Source organism: Lemur catta, chromosome 2 (genome assembly GCF_020740605.2).
Source record: "Lemur catta isolate mLemCat1 chromosome 2, mLemCat1.pri, whole genome shotgun sequence".
Taxonomy (NCBI): domain Eukaryota; kingdom Metazoa; phylum Chordata; class Mammalia; order Primates; family Lemuridae; genus Lemur; species Lemur catta.
Genome location: NC_059129.1, coordinates 139,237,579 through 139,256,136, shown reverse-complemented (window position 1 = coordinate 139,256,136; position 18,558 = coordinate 139,237,579). Strand labels below are relative to the sequence as shown.

Sequence of the window (18,558 nt, the reverse complement as noted above, 5' to 3'; positions counted from 1 at the left end):
ACGGCCAACCTTTCTTCAGCTACACCCCTCTACCTCACTGGACACACAACACCTCATCCGTAAGTTTTACCCAAAATATAAGGACCCTTTAAAAAATAGGGACAATACCATGACCACACCTAAGAGCAGACCATCACTCTGACATAAAGAGGCATCTCAGCACATGCTGGCTGCCTGAGTCCGGACACAAAGCCCACATGGCGCACGGCTGATGTTTCTTCCTCTACACATTCTTCCCCCTCACCCCTTTGTCTTGCAAGTTGCCTTTTGTGGGGTGCTGACTAACCCCGATCATCTGCCTTGGCACCCACATTCTGGGTTTTGCTGACTGCATTTCTGTGTGACACTCAACACACTTCTCTGTCCCTGTGTTTTCTTTACAATAGTTACTGGATCCAGAGGCCTTATCAGATTCAGAAACACAATTTCCAGTTATTTCTGTTTTCTACGATGTCAGAAGCCATGAATGATCATTGTCTAGATCTTTTATTTTAGTGTGGGTTTTCTATTCCACTTCTATCATTCCACCTTTACTAGCTGAAACACTTCTATAAAGAGCAACTTTATCAACTTTCTGGTTACCCTGAGGTACAGTTCAAACAAGAAAAGGAGGTCAAAGGCTGGATTCTTTCTCTGTACACTATTCAGAATAATGAGCTGACCCCCCACCATCCTCCAGAAGTGAGTGAGAATAATTTTTTACAGTATCTTTACAATGTTGGATCTAAATATATTTGATATTCTTCATTCTGTATCAGTTATTATTTTCACCAATGCTCAGATTTTCTTTTCGTTGGCCAGTGGAAGGCTCTTCAAACTGGCATCCAAGCTCTTTTGACAGGAGCCTGGGTTCATTGTGGTGGGACGTGGTGTTCAGATACCACCTGTGAGTGCTGTTGGGAATGCTGCTTGCTACTCAATTGGGTAATTGTTCTATGCCTTTTCAGTGAACAGAGAAAAGCAAATTTGTATTTTTTTTAAAGAGGGAAAATGCATAATGAATTCATATTGATAATTCCAATTCAAATTTAGAACTTCAGAAGTTTTAAAAATTTATTTTAAAACTTTTTTTAAAAAATCTTAATTGTTCAACAGTAACATAATTACATATTTGCTTTACCCTATAATATAGTTTTAGAATAACAATATCAATATTGTATTTCTAACTGTATGATCACTGAAAACCACTAAAATTATTTTGCAGTCTTTCTGACCTTAAGGCATCTGATACTAGAGATGTACAAAGTTACTATTTTAAGGTGCTTTAAAATAATTCCTCTCTGTGTGGTTGTTTTCATTTTGATGTATCAAGTCAGTTGTTTTATTTTGCTTTTGACTACTAGGGATTTTTTTCCCATTTTGCTTTAAGTTTGTTTTCTAATAATTATGTAAAACATTCACACGGTTCCAAAATCAAATCAAATCTACAAAACAAGATATAACCAGAAGCCTACTCTCCTCCCCACAAATAACCATTTAAAAATTTTTACTGATTACATAATCCATAATATGGAATATTTCATGGATTTGTGTGGGGGCCATGCTAACATTCTGTGTTGTTCCAGTGTTATTTCACGTGCGGTTAAAGGAGCATTGAAAGTGGTATTTATAGAATCAGAGACATCCTTAGGAATCCAACTGATTTACATCGCTGCAAGATGCCATGGCGCAGCACAGCCCAAGACCAACGTCTCTGAGCAGGCGGATGTGGTAAGGAGCATCCAACACCCACTGACCTTCACTGCCCTTGGAAATAGGAGAAGCTGGCTGATAGGAACTTGAACTGTTCTTTATTCAACATAAAACACAAACCTCTAGTACTTTTAATACTGGAAAAAGTGTTATTTGCAATGTGATATTTAATAACATGTTGATTGATAATTATAGTACAGGAAATGCTGAGGAATCACCGGCGGCTCCCAGCACGGGATGTCATGGACGAGCCTTGTGCAGCCGGGCTCAGTATCTTAGGGTCATGCTCTTGCTGCCCACTTTCCATCTGGGTGCCATCTCTACCGTGGTGGCCTCATGCCTACTGCCACCTGCAACTTTCTCTACTCCTCCTTTCTCCATATCATTATGTTTCTTTTATGCTTTTTCAGGCTAAAATTACATAGACTGTACAATGCTGGAGAGAATCTGACCATTTTGAAGGTATGTGGACTCTACCATATTTTTAAGAGGATGAGTAATATATGCAAAGACTTATTCACAGTATAAAGTCAATGAAGAACTTTAGAAACATTTCCCAGATTACCAACTGTCTTCTCTTTCCCCCCTTTCAAAGACTTTTGGTTCAATTATCTGTACCCTCTACTAATAACAACATCATAATTTAGGCAATAGTGAGTGATACCTGTCTCTTCTAGCACTGCCCAGTAGAACAAGTGAATTGCTATTTTAAAATTCTAAGATTTAGTGTTATAGCTCTTTTAGAATTTGTCTAGCAGGTTTTCTGGTTTTTACTGGAAAACTCTCCACATGGAAAAAAAAATCTGTAATTTAGTTCTGCATGGCTTCTATGTTTTCTATGTAATTTTAAATGGCTTGGATCCTAAATCTGGGTACATATATTAATACTGTAATCTAGCTACAAACTCTGAAGTCACTGGAAGGATCATTGTTAGGCTTCCATTTACGGTTAGGATGTGGACGAATGCAAGAAACTGTTACTTTAGCCACAATAAGAAAATACCGAATAAACTAAAAAAGTCATGCTTTTCCATAAAGTCATTGAAGTGCTGTAGGAATGAAGAAATCCAGATTAACTAAATTCAGAAAGGGGTGAGCTCTTCCACCCTGAGTGAGCTGTTGAGTCAGGGCACAGTGGGTGGGAAAGGGAGTCTTCTGTGTGTACAGGAACTTCGCTGGGACTAGGAGGCACCGGCCGGGCTCCAAGGGATGAGGCTGGGCACCCCAGTGCTGAGCCGGCCCTCCCACAGGGACTCCTGTGGACTAAGAGGCAACAGTGGGAAGCTGTGGGCTGGGCTGAAGAGCAGTGAGAGTGCTCTTAGTTGAGGTTAAGGAAGGTAGAGCCGCAGGTGAATTCTGACATCAGGACCAAGTAGCTGATTTTCCAGCATCTCTGTCACAGATGCTGTCAGGACACAACAGAGCCACGAAGATGGAGGGGCTCCTAGACATCTGCCTGGTCCTCAGGCAGTGGTTCTGGTCCTGGCTCTTCCACCAACCCCTTGTTACCTTGGCCAAGATGCTTCTCTTTCTAGGCCTCAGGTTCCTCGAAGAGGCCAACCAAACCTCAAAGCCCCCTTCCTGTCCAAAGGTGTCGACAAGACACAGTTAAGCAAGGCCAATGAGAAACACTGCTATACGGGAGCTCCAAATCTTACATTTGGGTGAGTCTGACTTCTTGTTCCTTAAAACATTCAGAAACTGACATCCAAAGCACTATCTTCCCTGAGTGTTAGGATAAACACCTGGTGAAAGCACCAATTCTATTATTTTGGTAAGTGATAGGAGATACTCAGATTTAATAGGTCCTACCTAGCTGACAAATGCCTTTTCCTTTTTATAAAGGAAAACAGCTAACTTATTCTCACAAGTGCTGCCTACATAAACCATGAACTCTTAATACCATGGGTAAGATATGTACATATGGGTTAAGTTGAAACAATTATGTGCTAAGGAGAAAATTAGGCATTATGTGTTTGTTACTTAGTCAAGTATGTTTCCTTCAAATAACCTTGATGAAATCTGGCCTTTATAAAATAGGAAGACCTGACAGAGTTTGGCAGAGAAATGATATGAAGAGTAGAGTCTTACACACCATGGCTACCTGTTACAGTGAAACAAAAGAGCTATATTTGAGAGCAAAGAAAGGCAAACACACTAGCAAGAAAATATAAATTATAAGAACCTTCCACCTTTCTCAAAAGCCATAAGGTGACAGCACAAAATCTTGAGCATGGCAGCCCAGCCAATTTGCACATCAAGGACAAGGGGCTTCCCTGCAGTTACTGTCTACAAGACCCCAAAGAGGAGACAGGTCTGGATAAGACACCTTTAAAGGCTCAGTGAATAAGTAAAGACGTACCTTGATAGCCACTAGAACTAAACACTGTTGCTAAGCTCTGCAAGGCCTTTCCTATCTTCTGATATTCCTTGGGCAGCGCTGAAAGAGAAAAAGGAATAAATTGTTAACTAGTCTTCTGAGCAAACTGAAATGGGATTCAACTATTTTCTAAATGTGATTACAATAAAAGACATTTGAAGTGATTCAAAATAGTCTATACTCTTTAATATTGAAGCAAAAGTGATTATTTTTTCAATTAATGATTTTTTTCAATCAATTCTTTTTAAATGATTGATTGTTCAACTAATGGTAGTTACTATTCACCACCCCCCCACGTTCTCAGGTACTGAATGAAACCTAGTGAAACGGAAGCTCCTTTAGGTGAATTCTAGTTTATGAAATACTTTCACACCCTCCCCAGTGCTCAGTCATCACGATACCCCTCCTACCAGATGCAGAGACACTTCTCCATGCTGAGGATTAGGGAAATAAGGCTCAGACAACTCAACTGCTTGCCCTTGGTCACGAGGCTAATAAATGGTGGACTTGGATTGTGATTCCAAATACACTGCATTTCCCACTCTCTTGTGTATATATGTATAAATGATCATTTGCAAACCAATAACCAACCAAACAAAAACTGACAGCAACAAAGTGTGGAGAAAAATACAACAGTCAGACTTCACAGGATCAGGGAGGAAGGGTCTGAGTTTTCTCATCTGTATAATGAGACGATTCAGTAAATGATCCTTATGGTTCCTTTTTAAGGTGCTAAAATTCTAGGATCATTTTGGAGAACTTCCAGAGAAGGGTCTCTGCATCTTAGGCTACTTTCCTTGCATTTGTACATAGTCCCTTTAAAGGTATCTATGCCTCTCAAAAGAAATCATTATTTGAATTTAAAGACTAATATTTACAGTATTAAAGCAGAAAAAGAAAAATGTCCAGGCCAGAGAAATCTGAAGTAAGGTCTATAAGCTCCTCGTATCAGGAAACACAAATTCAAGCTGTATCAGCTCAGTTAATTTTAATGACTTGTTTATGCTTTTGTGCCTCAGTTTTTGTCTCTCTGCCCAGGGTTAAAGACACTGGCACGTGTTTCACCACATGGAGTGTGCACTAGAGTTTTCGTTATCAATTAGGAATTTTTAAAAACTATTTTGTGGCCTGGCATGGTGGGTCATGCCTGTAATCCTAGCACTCTGGGAGGCCGAGGTGGGTGGATCGTTGAGCTCAGGAGTTCGAGACCAGCCTGAGCAAGAGCGAGACCCCATCTCTACTAAAAAATAGAAAGAAATTATATGGACAACTAAAAATATATAGAAAAAATTAGCTGGGCATGGTGGCACATGCCTGTAGTCCCAGCTACTCGGGAGGCTGAGGCAGAAGGATTGCTTAAGCCCAGGAGTTTGAGGTTGCTGTGAGGTAGTCTGACGCACTCTAGCCTGGGCAACGGAGTGAGACTCTGTCTCAAAAACAAAACAAAACAAAACAAAACAAACAAACAAAAACCACGATTTTGTGAGAGAAGTGAAGAAAAAAGACATGCCTGAATTAAATCCTAAACAAAGTGCTTCAATCTCTTTCCCTCGTCCCCCAAAAGAGCAGCCTTAAAGCCAGTGTTCCTCGTTTTATAAATCTGGCCTTACAGATTACATTGGACAGAGCTGACCAGACGTTAGACATGAAGGATTTAATTCTCTAAAAGAAATCATAGTCCCAGATTTTTGTGATATCCTAAAAAAGTCTGACTGTAAGATTCACACGTACTTAAAAACACAGCTTTCAAAGAAATAGATTTAAATGATTTGTTATGATGGCCCTATAAGAGTTTCTGCCAAAATGACCTTTGACACTGAGCCTCTCCGTTTATGCTTTAGAGAACAGTGCCACTCCCGTTTTATTCATGAGTCACTCTGTGTGACCCAAGACTTGACACGGAAGTTGTTTTCTAGAAGCTGCACTTGCATACATTTTTTTTCAGGCTTATATCTAGGGTACAGTATCATATTTCCTTGCCATGGGAAAGGAACAACTGCTATGGCTCCTGGTAGCTGCCCCTCCAGCAGGAACAGCTGTATGCTGCAAACTGTTCTGTTCATGTGCAATAGCATGTGGATGGCAGGGGCCACTGGGATGGGCGGAGGGACACTGGCCAATGGCACAGGCAAGACAGGGCCTGGCAAACTTTCTCTGCAAAGTCCCAGACAGTAAATATTTTTAGGCTTTGTGGGGCCAAAAGTTTCTGTTGAAACTACTCGACTCTGCCACTGTAATATAAAAGTAGCCACAGACAATACATAAATAAGTGGCTGTGTTCCAATAAAACTTTATTTACAAAAATAGGCAGCAGGCCACATTTGGCCTGCAGACCATAGTTTGCTGATTCCTAATGTGAAGCTTAGATTTTCAGGTCTGGATATACTATTAATAGATCTTAATATTGCTATTACCTTTGCTGTACTATTTTACTAATTCATCCAACAAGTCATCCCATGTTTAGTTTCCTGTTCATTAAAATTATTCTTGGATTTCAAATGCTGATTCTTTCTTTTTATTTAGAGGAAAAACATCACCTTAAAAAATTCTTTACAAAAATAATTAAGCTCTTTCCTATACTGAGTATCAAAGGACTGATATAAAAGTGGTTCTATATTGCTCTTACAAAAGTAGAAGCCATTTTTCTTTAAAAAATAATAACTGAATACAACAAATATTCCTGTAGGGTGTTATGAGCTGAAGGCTGGAGAATTCGCAGTGACAGGCTAGCAGCGCCCATTCGTCCAAGACCGACGGTGCACAGCTGGGGCCGCTCTTCTCTGTGCTACCAGCAGGGGCAGGACAGATGGGAGAGAAACCCCGACGCTCTGCAGTAGTCAGGACACCTGTGGGAACTCAACTGCAATGGCCGCCCCAGCGTTTCAGTGATGTTCAGAGCGTTGGGGCACAACAGGCATCGTCCTGCGGCATTTTCCCCATAGCTGGACAGGTGACAGTGCTTCTCTATCCTGGGATATCTGACAACAGAGCTGCATAGTTCTAGGGAACATGGGCAGAAATGGTTCGCAGAACGACTCTCCAAACAAACGAAAGGGAGGGAGGCAAGAAGTTCTTGGGGACATGCAGGAGTGGGCAGAAAGCCGTGACTGACACTGTCACCCTCCCCTCAGCAGGGCTCCCAGTCTGAGCTGGCTGACGTATTTTGTATTCCAACTATACTGGCTTTTCCTAAAAATTATGGCTTTAGTCACGTATACAATATCTTATCAAATGAATGAAGATTAAAAAGTAAAATCATGAGGTTAAAACTAAACTACAAGTACTCTTTAAACATGCAAAAAAGATTAACTTTCCATTGATTATAAAGCCCAAAATGACTGGAACTACTAAGCAAACACGGTGTTTTTTATGAGACTTCTTGAACTGGATTTGTTAGAGTCAATTTGTTTATTGTTTATTATTTATTGTTTAACTTGGGTGGAGAAGCTCACTTATGCAGAATTACAGGCGTGACATTACTGTGGTTCACCCAATTCACTTCCGTGTGAGGTAGCAGGTTCCCCACTAGGACAAAGGTCATCAAACCGCGCCTTCCTGCCAGCTGGAAGCCCACCCCGGCCGCGAGGAGTGACACCTACGTCCTGTGCACCGCTTCCAGTGCTCCTGCCCCACGGTCAGCAGCTCCTTCACGCCGTCGTCCATGGCCTTGGTGAACTTCCCCACGGCATCGCACTTCTGCTCTCTGGGCACAGCCAGCGCCAGCCACGCGGGGAGGAGGAAAGGCAAGGGGTCAGGGGGACTCAGACCACACATAACCACAGGTGCTTGCTGTGTTTAACTTTGCTTCCTTCCCCCCCTCAGTTCCTTGGGAGTTTTAACTAAAATTATTAGAAAGTAAATAAAATCATCATTTCTCGAATATCTTATTTAGTGAAATTCCAATCATTGGAGGTACCATCAAATATAAAAACAGTATGGGCTGCTATGGTAGCTGCTCATTGATTCCAACAAGTACTCTAATTAAACAGACAATAACCTGAATACACAATCACCTAAGTGATACTGAAGATGTCTGTTCTTTAAGGATGTAAAAAGTATACTTACCTTGGTACTAATCGATCAACACATATGTGCACATATGGAAGGGAAGCAACATTCACTGGGGATCAGGCAGGTGGCGGGGAGGGGATGGGTAAATTCACACCTAATGAGTGTGGTGAGCACCGTCTGGGAGGGGCACGCTTGTAGCTCTGACTTGGACGGTGCAAATGCAATAGATGTAACCCAAATATTTATAACCCCGTAAAAATTTTGTAATAAAGAAAAACAAAGTATATTTACCAACCTGAAAAGACCATCATAATATACTTTTTTTCCTTTTTTTTTTTTTTTTTTGAGACAGAGTCTCGCTCTGTTGCCCAGGCTAGAGTGAGTGCCATGGCGTCAGCCTAGCTCACAGCAACCTCAAACTCCTGGGCTTAAGGGATCCTCCTGCCTCAGCCTCCCGAGTAGCTGGGACTACAGGCATGCGCCACCATGCCCGGCTAATTTTTTTCTATATATATTTTTAGTTGGCCAGATAATTTCTATTTTTTAGTAGAGATAAGGTCTCACTATTGCTCAGGCTGGTCTCGAACTCCTGACCTTGAGCAATCCACCCGCCTTGGCCTCCCAGAGTGCTAGGATTACAGGCGTGAGCCACTGCGCCCGGCCATAATATACTTTTAAATGAAAAAAGCAGTTGTATAGTGTGAGGTCATTTCGGTTTAAACAAATAATTTTTCCTATAACCACATACATCCAGAGGAGGGTCTGGAAGACCACACACAAACATTAACATGATTTTCTCTCTGGGTAGCTGAAAGACTGTGTGTGCATATATTTCTTTGACTATATTTTTGGTAACATATAAGCAATGATTTTATGATAAGAAAAAAACTTCTTTAAAAAAAGATTTCTTAGTCCTCACACAGAAAAGGAAATGCTCTCAAGTTTCACCTGAGGCTGTAATAAAAAAAATTAAATGATTAAAAACAACATATTAAAAAAAATGTCCAGAAAAAGCAGGTTAGAGTTTGTTTCCTGCAGGGCCATGTTCAAAGATTTTTGCTTTGCTGAGTATTATATTGCGTGGGTGTCAGGTGGCTCCATGCCATTCGGCATTTGGTTCCATCACATTTTATTGGAAATAACTACTAAACACTGTGTCAACTATGAAATCACTGACTTCAAGGGAGCAGATCTTAATCTGATGTTATGGTTAGAAAGACAGTACTTCTATGTACAAATAATGTTTCCCTTGTCATCTGACTACAAACCCCACGCATTTCGTAAACTCTAATCTGATGGTCTGAATTTCAGCTGTGGCTATATTGGCCAAGACTTGTAAGCCAAAGGAGGTGGATGCGGATGGAGAGAAAGGAAAGTTTGGCGGTGTCTCTCACATTTCTGTTAAGTCCAAGTCAGGTGCCTCTGGTTCCATGGTGGAAAATATCATCACTCCTGCCAGCTCGTCTTTCTCAGCCTTCCTCTTTCCAGTTTTCCATTCCTGTAAAGAAGCACATTACAAGGTAACGTGGCGAGCAGAGTCAAACTGGTCTCCCAAAGTTCCCTAATGGAATCAGCTCGCTAATCATCTTTCTCTCTCTCATGTTCAGGAAGCAGCTCCCACTCCATCTCCCTCTGTACCACAGGCCAAATCCTCACGTAGCTCAGATGTAAGCTCAGTGAACGAACAGTGTCGCTTCACAGAACGGTCCTTGTAAGACCAAGTCTTTTGAGAGTGAACTGACTTAGTCACATTCCTTTTCCAATAGCTACCAATGCAAATGCAATGAATAAACACATCCTGTAGATGTTGACAAAGTGCCTGAAATGTTTAGGTTAACTGTTTTCTAAAAAAGGTAAATGCTTCTCTAAAATATAAGATAGGAGCCAATATTATGAGCTATTTTTTAAAAATGTATTATTTTAAGATACACACACAGAGAGAAAAGTGCCCAAAGCAAAAATATACAGTGTAATGAATTCTAACAAAAAGAATACCTGTGTAACTATCACCCCGGGGGAAAAAGACCCCGCTTTCCAGAAGCCCCCTTATGTCCTTTCCCAGTCACTGCACCCACTCCCCTCCCCCACAAGGGTAACCATTATTCTTTTAGGGTTTTCATTTCCTTGTTTTCTGCTACTGTTTGAATGTGTCCCCTCCAAAATTCATGTGTTGAAACTTAATGGCCAACATGATGCTGGTGCCTTGACCTTAGACTTCCAGCCTCCATAACTGTGAGAAATAAATTCCCGTTCTTTATAAACTACCCAGTCTCAGGTATTTTGTTACACCCGCATAAGCAGACTAAGACACTTTGTTTAGTGTTTTACCACCTAAGCATGCATCCTAAACTACCATTTTGTCAGTTTTTTCAATTAGCAAAGAACCCTATAATATGCATTCTTCTGTGTCTGGCTTCTTTTGCCCAACCTTGCTTAGGAACTATTAATATATTCACACTGTTGTACATAGCCATAGTTCGTTCACCTCATTGCAGTATAATATTCGATTGTATGACTATGCCCCAATTTATTTATCCATTCTACTGCTGGTAGCCACCCCATCAAATTACGAAGAAAGCTGTTATACTCCTCCTGGTGCCCATGTGCACGCGTGTTCTTAGGAGTGGCAATGCGAGTGGCAATGCTGGGTCAGCTTCAGTAAATGCCAAACTTTGCCGAACTGGCCTCACCAACGTTCCACCAGCAGAGCCCAGCAGCACCTCAGCTCACCAAGACGACCCTTCGTAGGGTCAGTTTTTCTAATTTTAGCCATTCTGGTGAGTATGTAGTAGTATCTTATAATATTGTGGTTTTAATTCGCATTTCTTCATTGCTAATGAGATTAAGTACTTTTCTATACATATGGTACCTTCTTTTGTGAAGTACATTACCAAATAGCCTATTTTTCTACTGGGACGATTATCTTTCTTACTGATTTGTATAGGTTTTCATATATTCTAAAATCTAGCCCTTTGTTGTTTATACATGTTGCAAATATCTTCTACTCAGTGGCTTTTCACTTTTAATAGCACTTCTGAAAAAAGAAGTTCTTAATTTTAATGTAGTCTAATTTACCCATCTCTTTCTGTACGGCTAGTCTTTTTTTGTGTCTTATTTCAGAAGTCCTTCCCTACTCCAGGGATATGAAGCTATTCTACGTTACCTTCTGGAAGCTTTACTGTGTTGCCTTTTATATTTAGATCTGTGAACCATATGGAATTGGCTTTTTCAAAACTGCATACAATGAAAACTTCCAAACATAAAAAAAAGTGGAGAGAAAAGTACAATAAGCCCTTACAGACTCGGCTTCAACGCTTTGCCAATCTTCACGGCGAAAGCTCTCAGAACCTCAGTGGCACAGGCAGCTTCCCACGATGCCGTTTCAATAGTTACTCACTTCAATCTACACACTTTCCAAGAATGTCACCACCTCTAAATTAGAAATGATCGCTATCGTCTATAAGTACTTTGATGCCTCCACATTGTGGGAGAACTTTTATCTCCAACTTTCACATCAACTGGTTAAGTCTCTCCACCCTCACCTTTAGAACCTAATCCAACAGCTATCATTGATGCTTGCAATACTTTTGAGATTTTTCTGGAAGCATAATGCTTCCTTTGGCTACAGTTTTGACACATTCCTTTCAGCCAATGTTCAAAGAGCAGAAGAAATTTTCCAAATGTCTCGCCATGACTCCACAAGAGACCTGTGGCCTGGTCCTCAGCACACTTATGCACTTGCCTACTGCTGCAGCCCGGGAGTTGCCAATCTTCTTTGATAGCTACTCTCCTCCATTCTATGTTTGTTTGTTTTGGTTTTCTTTGCTTACTTTAAAGGATATCTCAGATATAATATCATTTCACTTGTAAATACTTCAATATGTATCTTTAACAGATAAGTTCATGTTTTAAAAACACAACCACAATACGGATATCAACCCTAACAAAATCAACTGCAGATAGTTGTGCATTTCATTCCCCTACCCCCTACTCCCACCCCGGGGCATCCAACTGACCCAGCACCACTCACTGAAAAGACTGTTCTTACCCTACTGCACTCACAGCCGCCTTTGTCATAAATTCAGCGTCCACTCTCTTCTGTTCTACAGGTCTGTCTGTCTAGTCTTGTGCCAATACCACACTTTTAAAACTCTTTTACCTTTACAATGAGTTATCTAATCCTACTTCATTCTTTTCCAAGAGCACTTTGGCTATTCTGAGTACTTTGATTTTAGACATAAGGCATTTTTATTGTTTTCAATTCAGGAAACACAGTATTAGAAAATTTATTTAGGTCTTCTTTTATATTTCTTTCAGTAGTGTTTCATAGTTTTCTATGCCAATATTTTTTTATTTGATACTTTTAATGCTATTGTAAATGGTAGTTTTTTTAGACTTTCAATTTCTGGTTTTGCTGATAAATTTGCAATGTCTTGTATCCAGTTACCTTACTAACAAACTAACCACTTCTAATATTTTCTCTATAGATTCTTTGGGATTTTCTATGTCCACCATTTATTTATATGAGCTGCTACTGACCACAGAATCAGTTTTTATCTAGTTCTACACTGTCATTTATCAGATGAAGAAATTCTGGCCCAAAGAGATTAAACGCCTTCACCCAGATCAGAGGCAGTTAGAAGCAGAGCTAATACGAGAACTAAGTGCTTTGACTGCAACTGTTCTCTTCTCTCTCACACCACTTGTATGGTGAGCTGATCAATCTTTGAAGGTGGCAGCCATTGAAAACAAAACAACCAATGTCTAGGATTTATTATTATTCTTAAACCCTACCATGCATAAAACATGACCTTTAGAAGTGCTTTCTACATCAAACCCTTGGCAAATCAATCAAATAAGCTCTTGTTAAAGTCTTGTGGGAGTCAGGAGGGCAGCACACTTGGAAGGGTTCCATGTGGTTTTTTTGTTATTTTAACTACAATGTAACAAAACACTTACTAAACTCACTCAAAGAACTTAGTTTCACTACTGTATAGCTTCATGCCATAAATACTGTGACTGAGTATCATACCTCACCAGAAGAACTAGGGTTTGCTAGAACAGCCCACAAGGGTAGGCCTATGATATATATAAATTCACAAAGAAATGCTGAAGCATTTCAATATTTTCTAATTCCCTACCCAGCAATGTCAAAAGAGCCTGTCAATTCTAGAAATAGGCAATAACTGAAAGCAAGGACCAAATATTGATACCACGTTAAGTGTATGCACATGCCTATTTAAGACCTATTGTAAATGTGTTCACTTCAACAAGGAAAAAGTGCTACAAAGTTCCAACAGGATGTATGATATTCTATTATTTGATTAAAGACAAAAATAACCACATAATTTTTTTCCAGGATCATATTTAGCATCTGCTGTTGCTTCTGAGCTAACTCACGCTTTTATTCTTTAGAGTGTTTTCTAAAATATGTAATATTTCTCATGGAGAAAAAGTCTTTGAGAATAAAATGATACAATAAAGAGTACAGTAAATGCTTATTCAGAGTGAAATTATTTTCAAAGTAGATGTCAGGCAACCAGGTTTTCTTGACTTAAATAAAGAACCGATGACCGCTGGCGGAATGACCGGCCATGGGGCAGGCAGAGAGAGACCAGCGTTTACTCCAGACTCACAGCTACAGCTGTGGAAAAACAGCCTGCTCCAAGCACAAGGGCTCACCTCTGATTCCGCTCTTCCTTTCCTAATGCTGCATCGTGAGGTAAAAGGTGATCAGAAGAAATCATTCACTCTACTCCTCTCCCTTCATGCTGCTAATGCCCTTCCTAGTTTGGGGTCTGTTTTATTTTTAAAAGCATCTGGGAAAAAACTGCTCACCTATCACATCCTCCACCGGGCCTTCCCTGCCCCTGCCAACCCTGAGGCCATCCAATCCCCAAGGCAGGGCAGCTTTTCACACATCATGACGAGTCCCCATGGTTGGGATTTAGTTTCTGTCCTTTCATTGTCATTGGAAGAAGTGGGAACTAACCAACACAATTTTAACTACTTTCAGACATAAATTTGGCATGAACGTGACAACTCTCAGTTCTCTAAGACCATAATAATAAAATGTCCTACCTTCTCATCTCGGAAATTCAGGAACTGCTGGAAAAGCTCACTTTCTGAGATGACGGGATGCCGGCACATTCTGGTCACCCAGGCCTGAAGTCGCTCCATGCGCATTTTGATAAATTCCTCTTCAAAGCGGCCTGCAAAAGACAGATGAAGAGTCACATACAACTTGGTCTGACGCGAATTACTATTACTGTACTATACCTGAGAAACCATTCACATGGCTGTTGGCTACGGGGTAGAAAGCTATGTGGTAAGTTGTAAACAATGGTAATTTTTCACTAACCTAAAAACAGGAAACAGAGTGAATGCAAACACCCACAGGTAAGATCCAGTGACTGTTAATTTTTAAGTATGAAATTCCACTTTAACACACTAACAACTCTTTTAATTGTGACATGAATAATCACAGCCTCAAAGGGCTATTTTCTTCGAGAATTGCTATAAAGTGCAAAAAAAATTTAATAGGAAATCTTATCTCAATATGAAAAACTAACATTAGGCCAGTTTCTCTGTGGCCACACGAAGCCCCAGAGGCAAGAAAGGAGTCGTAAGCGGAATTTAAAGTCATCCTTACAAACTACATGACATTTCTATATTTATAAAAATGTACCCAAATGCAATATAATCTATAAACGTGTAAGTTTAAATTTAATGTTTAGGAAAGTAAGTTAGGGCTGTAGCTTTTCCCTCCATCTTGTTTTTTAAACTACTTAAACTGAAAACAGCAAAGGAATTTCTCCATGAATGCAATAATGACAGTCATTCCAATAGTGAATACTATTCCAGAACTTATGAGCATATTAAAATAGAGTTTAATGAGTGATCATTTTGTTTTAAAACGTAGAAAATTAGCTTGACAAGCATGACACACCAAACATCAAGTGAACGCTGAGAATTTTTATAAGCCTACTAAACAAAAATTACCATTAACTGAAAGGCTTCTCCAGATAGAAGTTCCAGCTATGCCCAAGTGAGGCGAGCAGCTCACCCTGTCACCCAAAAGCAACTATAGAGCTGGACAACACTGACAGGAACAACCAGATCAGAGCTCTGGAAGTCAACCAAAGGCAAAGCCATCTGAGAAGTGTTTACGCTTGAAAAACTGAACTTCAGGCAAGAACAGTGGGAATGTGTGGCATTCAGTCCATGTGCCCCCCTGCCCGCTGCTTGGTTGACAAGGAGTCGCTGCCAGAGCGGGGCAGGCTATGAAGACTGGCAGCTGTGGCTTCCCCGCTGGGGTGGAAGGAGGCTCACTTGGAGTGGTGGGAGACGTCCACGTTCAGTGGTGGTGTCAGTGGGCAGGGACAATCTCAGAGGCAGGTGAACAGGGAGGGCCAACGCCCTATCAGCCCAGGTTGCATGGTTGAACCAAGCATGTTCCAGGGTGAGGCTGTGTGTATAAATGGGTGGAGACTAGACAGGGTCCAAGCCAGCCACACACTTGTGACCAACTCCGAGGCTGCACACACAAGTAAAGGAGACACAAAAGGGCCCAGAAGGAATTAAAGCCAAAATAACTTGAAAATGACTTGAGCTTTGAAGGGACTCCCTCTGCCTACCCAGTTCCATCGACAGAGATCAGAAGCCTTACTGGCTTGAGGTGGGTGAGCACTACCTCTGTTCAATCTTAGGCTGGCTGCCTACCAACCCACACAGACGCAGGAGCAAAGTCTAGGGAGCCAAATTTAAAAATTAAGTAAACATAATAATAGCTGAGCTGCAGGGGAGACAGATTTCAGAGATTTAGCCTAGGTAAGTTACATAACAGACAAACAAACATAAAGCAGAAACAACCTTCTGGGAGGTAAACTCCCAATCCAGAGTTGCTAAAATATATTCTCAAAAATGTCCAGGTTTCAACAAAAAATTAGTTAACTTTTATTGATTTATCTTCAGATTCACAGATTTTTTTCTTCTGCTGTCTTGAATCTTCTGCTGAGCCTCTACAGTGAACTTGTATGTAAAGAAACAGCAAGATATGACCCATACTGGGGAAAGAAGCAGTCAATAGAAACTGTCCCTAAGTGTCCTCAGATGCTGAATTAAAAGGGGGAAAAAAAAACCCAACAAAGTGGCAGAACAAGTAGGTTCTACAAATATATGCAAAGAAAAAAAGGAAGTCATGCTTAAAAAAATGAAGAAAAATATGACAGAGTCAGCATACAGAGATTCTCAAGGAGGAGACAGAAATTAATGGAAATTCTGGAGTTAAAAGTACAGTAACTAAAATAAAAAATTCACTGTGAGACCAGCATTTGCCCTGATACCAAAATCAAAGACATTACAAGAAAACTATAACCTCATGAACCAAATTCTCAACCAAATATTAGCAAACTGAATCCAGCAATATATAAAAAGAATAATGTATTCACCATCAAGTGAGGTTTAGCCCAGGAATGCAAGGGTAGAGTTCAGCACTGGAAAGCTGATCAAGGTAATTCACCACATTAACAGTAAAGAAGAAAAACCACCTGATCACTTTGACAGATATACAAAATATATTTGACAAAATTCAGCATCTATTCCTGAAGAAAACTTTCAGCAAACTCGAAAAGGAAGTTCCTTAACTTGATAAAAGGAAATCTACAAAAACCTACAGCTAATATCCTACTTAACGGTGCAAGACTGAACACTTTTTCTCAAAGAGTGGAAACAAGGCAAAGATGTCTGCTCTCACCATTCTCACTTAACATTGTACTAGAGTCCTACCCAGTGCAATAAGGCAAAAACAGACATAGAAGGCACACAGATTAGAAAGGATGAAATAAAACTGTCTCTGTTTCAAGATTACATGATTGTCTACGTAAAAAAAAACATCCCAAAGAATCCACAAAAAAAGCTCCTGGAACTAGTAAGTTTATTTATTTAGCAAGGTCACGGATGAAAGGTTGATATATAAAAATCAACAGTATATGCAACAAACAACAGGAAAACAGAAAATTTAAAAAACATTACCATTTATAACAAAACACTACCCAATGAAATTCTTACATACAACAAAATACATGCAGAATCTATACGCTGAAAGACTACAAAACACTACTGAAAAGCAAATATATTTGTATTCATGGATTAGAAGACTGGATATCAAGGTGTAAAAATTGATCTATAAAAATCAATGCAATTCCAATTAAAATCCAGCATGATCATTTATAGATATCTACAAACTTACATTTAAATTTACAAGGAAAGGCAAAAGAAAAAGAACAGCTGAAAGAATTTTGTAAAAGAACACACTATCTGATTTAAAGACATACCATAAAGCAAAACTAACCAAAACAGTGTGATGGACACATAAATCAATAGAACAGAAAAGAATCCAGAAATCAACTCACACATGGTCAAGCGATCTTTTTTTTTTTTTTTTTTTTTTTTTACAAAGGTGCAAAGAAGATCCAACAGGGAAAGGACAGTCTTTCCAAAAACTGGTGTTAGAACCACTGGATATCCAGATGCAAAAAATAATGAGCCTCTAATCATACAGTACACCATATACAAAATTTAACCCAAAACACATCACAGACCTAAATGTAAAACCTAAAACTATAAAATCTTTAGAAGAAAATGTGGTGAAGTTGGTCTTAGCTATAATACCTAAAGCATAATCCATAAAAGAAAAATTTCATACAATGGACTTCATTAAAATTAAAAGCTTTTGTTAGGCAAAAGACACTGCTAAGATGAACAGAGAAGCCACAGCTGAAACAAATTATTTGCAAATTACATATCTGACAGAGGACTTGCTTCCAGAATATATTGAAAATTCTCAAAATTCAACAACAACCCAATAAAAAATGGGCATAAAATTTGAACAGATACTTTACCAAAGAAGATGCAAGGATGAGAAAAAGGGCATGAAAAGATGCTCAACACCAACTATCATTAGGGAAATGTAAATTAAAACCACAATGAGATACCACTGCATACCTATTAGATTGGGTAAAATTAAGGAAAGCTGACACTATCAAATGCAGGTAAGGATGTAGAAGTACTGACACTCTCCCACGTTGCTGGTGAGGATTCCAAAATTGTGCCGCCGCTTTGGAAAACAGTCCAGCAACATCTTTTTTTTTTTCTTTTTTTTTAAATTCTTTTCCATTCTCGGGTGTACTGAAGTAACATCTTAAATGTTAACATATACCTACAACGTGACTCAGCCCTTCCACTTCTAGTTACCCAAGAGAAACAAAACCTTATGTTGATACAAAAACTTGTATGCAAATGTTTACAGCAGCTTTATTCCTAATTGCCCAAAACTAGAAACTCAAATGTTCTTCAATGCTTGCATGGATAAACAAACTACAGTATATCCATACATTGGAATACTACTTGGCGATGAAAAGAAACAAACAAGATACAGCAAGACAGATGAATCTCAATGCATTATGCTAAATACA

At 39.6% G+C, this 18,558-nt stretch overlaps 1 protein-coding gene and 1 non-coding gene across 3 annotated transcripts in view; one reads left to right on the top strand and one right to left on the bottom strand.

Annotated features, from left to right (window-relative positions):
* Positions 1 to 18,558, bottom strand: part of SNX9 (sorting nexin 9) — a 112,235-nt gene that overhangs the window by 8,336 nt on the left and 85,341 nt on the right. For both annotated transcript variants that reach the window (XM_045544634.1, XM_045544635.1), the window contains exons 10-13: positions 14,165 to 14,295; positions 9,478 to 9,581; positions 7,672 to 7,775; positions 4,055 to 4,132 (exon numbers count right to left, since the gene is read on the bottom strand). In XM_045544634.1, the coding sequence (XP_045400590.1) occupies positions 4,055 to 4,132; positions 7,672 to 7,775; positions 9,478 to 9,581; positions 14,165 to 14,295 (417 nt within the window). The remainder of the gene's footprint in view (positions 1 to 4,054; positions 4,133 to 7,671; positions 7,776 to 9,477; positions 9,582 to 14,164; positions 14,296 to 18,558) is intronic.
* LOC123633720 lies at positions 2,417 to 2,478 on the top strand. The gene has a single exon (XR_006733735.1). It is a non-coding gene; the product is annotated as a U7 small nuclear RNA (small nuclear RNA).